The 3,800-nt window shown below is 37.4% G+C and overlaps 1 protein-coding gene across 1 annotated transcript; it reads left to right on the top strand.

The window, feature by feature from the left end:
- The first annotated feature begins 2,682 nt into the window (after window positions 1–2,682).
- On the top strand, window positions 2,683–3,426 carry LOC145015577 (putative germin-like protein 2-2). Its single transcript, XM_078974048.1, has 2 exons — window positions 2,683–2,797; window positions 2,891–3,426. The coding sequence occupies exons 1-2, from the start codon at window positions 2,683–2,685 to the stop codon at window positions 3,424–3,426; spliced, it is 651 nt and encodes a 216-aa protein (XP_078830174.1).
- Window positions 3,427–3,800: the final 374 nt, after the last annotated feature.

Here is a 3,800-nt window from a genome sequence, read left to right as displayed (position 1 = left end):
AACCTGAATACATTGCTCAAAAAATTAGTATCAAAGAGAACCTCGAGAAGGATAAGGTTCTTAAGTTTTAGGGTTTTTACAAAGTTTTTATTTGTATCGATAAGTAAATGTAACAATTTTTTGTTCGGAAGTTTGAATCATTATAAATTTATTTATTGGATTCTTATTATTATAGATGTATTGGATTTTTTTTTTTCTTTTTCATTTTGGGCAGAAAAAATTATGCGTTTCTTTTTAAATGTCTATTTTTTTAAATAATAAAAATAATTTTTAGTGATGGATTAGTGACAAATATCCGTCACTAAAGCCGGTCGGTAATATGTTGTAAAATAGTGTCCGTCGGTAATCAGTCACATTACTTGTCCGTAAGTAGTCTAGTATTATTTCGTCGTTAACTTGGTCATACAAGTTCAACAAACGGACGTCGCTATCTGTTGGTAGTTTGTCACAATTTAGATAGTAATATTTACCCGCACGACTTTTTACGACATACCTAATTCCTTTGGTATTTTGTCAGAAATCGGCTTTAGTGACGGATTTCTGACGGATATGGCCGTCGGAAAACGCCCAGTCGGAAACTTTAGCGACGAGTTTCTGACGGATATGGCCATCGGAAATTTGCCAGTTTTCTAGTAGTAGTTACAATGGATTTGCAACAACAAAAAGAAAAAAAATGATTTTCTATTTTGATGAAAAAGTATGTTTTATATATGACTAAACTGTACAAAGAATCTCTCTATCTCTCTCTCTCTCTCTCTCTCTCTAGCTTTTCTTACACTCGTCGAAAAACCCAAAACAGAGACCGGAGGTTGTTGCCTCCGATCAAGCTATCCAGCCTCTCCACTCGTGTGTCAACTAGCGAACCCAAACACCCTCTAATCAGGTCGATCTCTGCTGAAACAGTCCCGATCACAAGCGGCTATGATTCTTTATTCACCGGAGAAGAAAGGTAGTCGAGCATCTTCCGCTTTGCCTCATGTTTCGATTCCCAAACAACTCCCTCATCATTTCCTGCTTCATCCATCTAGTTACAAGTGAGATTTTTTATTCCCTCTCGTTGATTTCAACATATAAACCCACCAAGAACAGCCACCACCCGCAACTACAAGAATCTTCAGGGTTTAGGACTATGTTCAACGAACAGATAAAAGCAATGGGCCCTCCATCTTTCTGCATTAAAGCATTCTACATTCTAGGGTTTGAATTACCCTCTCTTTGCGGTGTGATTTTACCAGATATTGAAGCTTGCCCTAACAATTTTGATTTAGGTGTGATTAGGGCTTGAAAACCCTCAATTGGAGCAACAATGATAGCATACCTACAACTCGAAATTTAGATAACATGAATAGCGTACCTCTCCTCCTAAACCTAATATTGTTGGCGGCTTCAACCTCTTATTGTCACATTTACGTAGTATCAGCAACAACATAACAAAAACATAACAGAGGTGGTCGATGGTGGTGACCTTGAGCAGAAGGCTGCCCGATAACCTATCGGCTGCTTCCTTTTTGCTTATGTCTGCAGTGATTGTCGGAGGGGAAGAGGGAAGTGGTAAGGCAGTAGGTTGGAGGGTTGCTTGGGGGTTGTTGCATCACCGGAAGAAGGAGGGATAATGGGTTGTGAAATGGTGGTACACGATGGTAGAAGGTGGCAGTGTGGTGACGAGTGGTGGCTGCCACGTTTTCCTTTGTGTTTCTTGGAAGAAAATGGACGAGAAAAATGATGGAAGGAGTGAAGAAGGTTTGAGGTATGTTGGTGGAGTGGTTTTCGATCCAATGAGGGAGGTATAAGAGTAGTGTGTGGTGTTGGGGAGAGAGAGAGAGAGAGATTTCATTTTTATTTTTTTATTATGTTATAAAAAATTATAAAATAAAATAGAAAATGAAAATTTTCTTTTTTATTTTTTCTTTTTATCAAAATAAATATTTAAATAATAAAAAAAACTGAAAAAGAAAAATACAAGGGCAAAATAGTCAATATGAAAAGGTTATAGAAAACTAGACCAAACTCACAATAAAATAAAAACTTTAGACCTATGATTCTAGTTAAAACTTTTTTAAACCAAAGTAACAATTTTAAGAAAACCAAAGGGATCATTTGTACAGTTTTGTCTGTATATATTAATCATTGTTTTAGCGATGGTGAATTTTACCTACAACATGTTCTAGCTGCGTAGCTAAAGGGCATTTGTCTTGTAGGCTTAGCCCGACCGAAACTATCCCATCACCTCACTACAAACTGGTAATCGCTTTCATGTCGTGTGTGATTAGTTTAACAAAGTTAGCACTTAAGAGGTACATGGTAGGCTTAAGATAACAGGTTGAGATTGACCAATTCTTAATTAGTACTAAAAATTAAAGATAGTCAGGTGTTGGGAAGCCGGCTGACCAATTCCTTTTCCGGACTACTCCGTATAGTACATGATAGATAAACGTCATTCTCCAGTGCCTATTATTCATTTACAATGTGTAAGGCGGCAAATCCTTCAAAGATAAATTTTGCTAAAATAAATGCAAAACGATATATAGAAGAATCATGCAGATTAGGTCTATATATATGGAGTCACTAAGCAGCTGTTTGTCTCACCACAAAAAAAAAAAAACATATATCTTCTATCCCTAAAAGAGATTTAGCTTTTGATTTCATAACTTTCTGTAGTTCCCGCTGAGAATATTAAAAGAAATGTCGAGCAAACTCGTTTTGTTGAGTGTATTAGCTCTAACTTTTAGCTACCTTGCGTTAGCCTATGAGCCTAGCTCCCTCCAAGATTTTTGTGTAGCCGATCCCAATTCGTCAGGTACTTTAAGACGTTACTTGTAGTTACAAATCTCCTATTCTCTTTTACTTAATATTTTCTCGTAACAAAATATTGGCTTTATATAACATGCAGTGAAAGTAAATGGTGTGACATGTAAGAACCCGATGCAAGTTCAAGCAGAGGATTTCTTCTTCAGTGGGCTACACCTCAGGGGTAACACATCGAACCAATTGGGATCAAAGGTGACCCCAGTGTTTGCTGCTCAGTTACCAGGACTAAACACTTTGGGCATCTCAATGGTTCGGATTGACTACGCACCATGGGGACTTAATGCTCCTCACACTCACCCAAGAGCCACCGAGATTCTTACTGTTCTTGAAGGGACACTACAAGTTGGATTTGTAACATCTAATCCCGATAACAGATTTATCACAAAGGTGCTTCAAAAGGGTGATGTTTTCGTGTTCCCAGTGGGGCTTGTTCATTTCCAACGCAATGTGGGTAATGGATATGCTGTGGTTATTGCTGCATTAAGCAGTCAAAACCCAGGTGCCATAACAATTGGGAATGCTGTTTTCGGTGCAAATCCTGCAATTCCAGCGGATATTCTTGCTAAGGCGTTTCAAGTGGATAAGAGTGTGGTGGATCAGCTACAAGCGAAGTTCTAGAGTTTCAAAGATTCTAATTACAGAAGGATATGATTAGAGCTGTTGTTCAGCTCGTGTGATTATTATGGGTTCATTCAAAATTATTTGTGTGCGGTTTTCTTTTTGAGTTCTAATTCTTTCTTTGAAAAAAAAAGAGCATTGGTATTAATTCACGTGTACGCTACATGTTTTGTTGGTTTAATACGAGCGATGATTGTTATATTTTAAGCTTTACTGACAACAAAATATTACGTGTACGCAGATGAAGAAGTTTACGGTCTTAAATCAGTCTTAAATCTCTCGTGGATCGATCCGTGGAGGTGCAAGAAATTCCAAAAAGAGTTGTATATCCAGTAAAATCTAGAACATATGTATTAACCATATGCATATACCTT

Source organism: Lactuca saligna, chromosome 9 (genome assembly GCF_052625555.1).
Source record: "Lactuca saligna cultivar CGN05327 chromosome 9, ASM5262555v1, whole genome shotgun sequence".
NCBI classification, from domain to species: Eukaryota; Viridiplantae; Streptophyta; class Magnoliopsida; order Asterales; family Asteraceae; genus Lactuca; species Lactuca saligna.
Note: the sequence above shows the minus strand (reverse complement) of the source record. Positions and strands in the feature narration are given on the sequence as shown.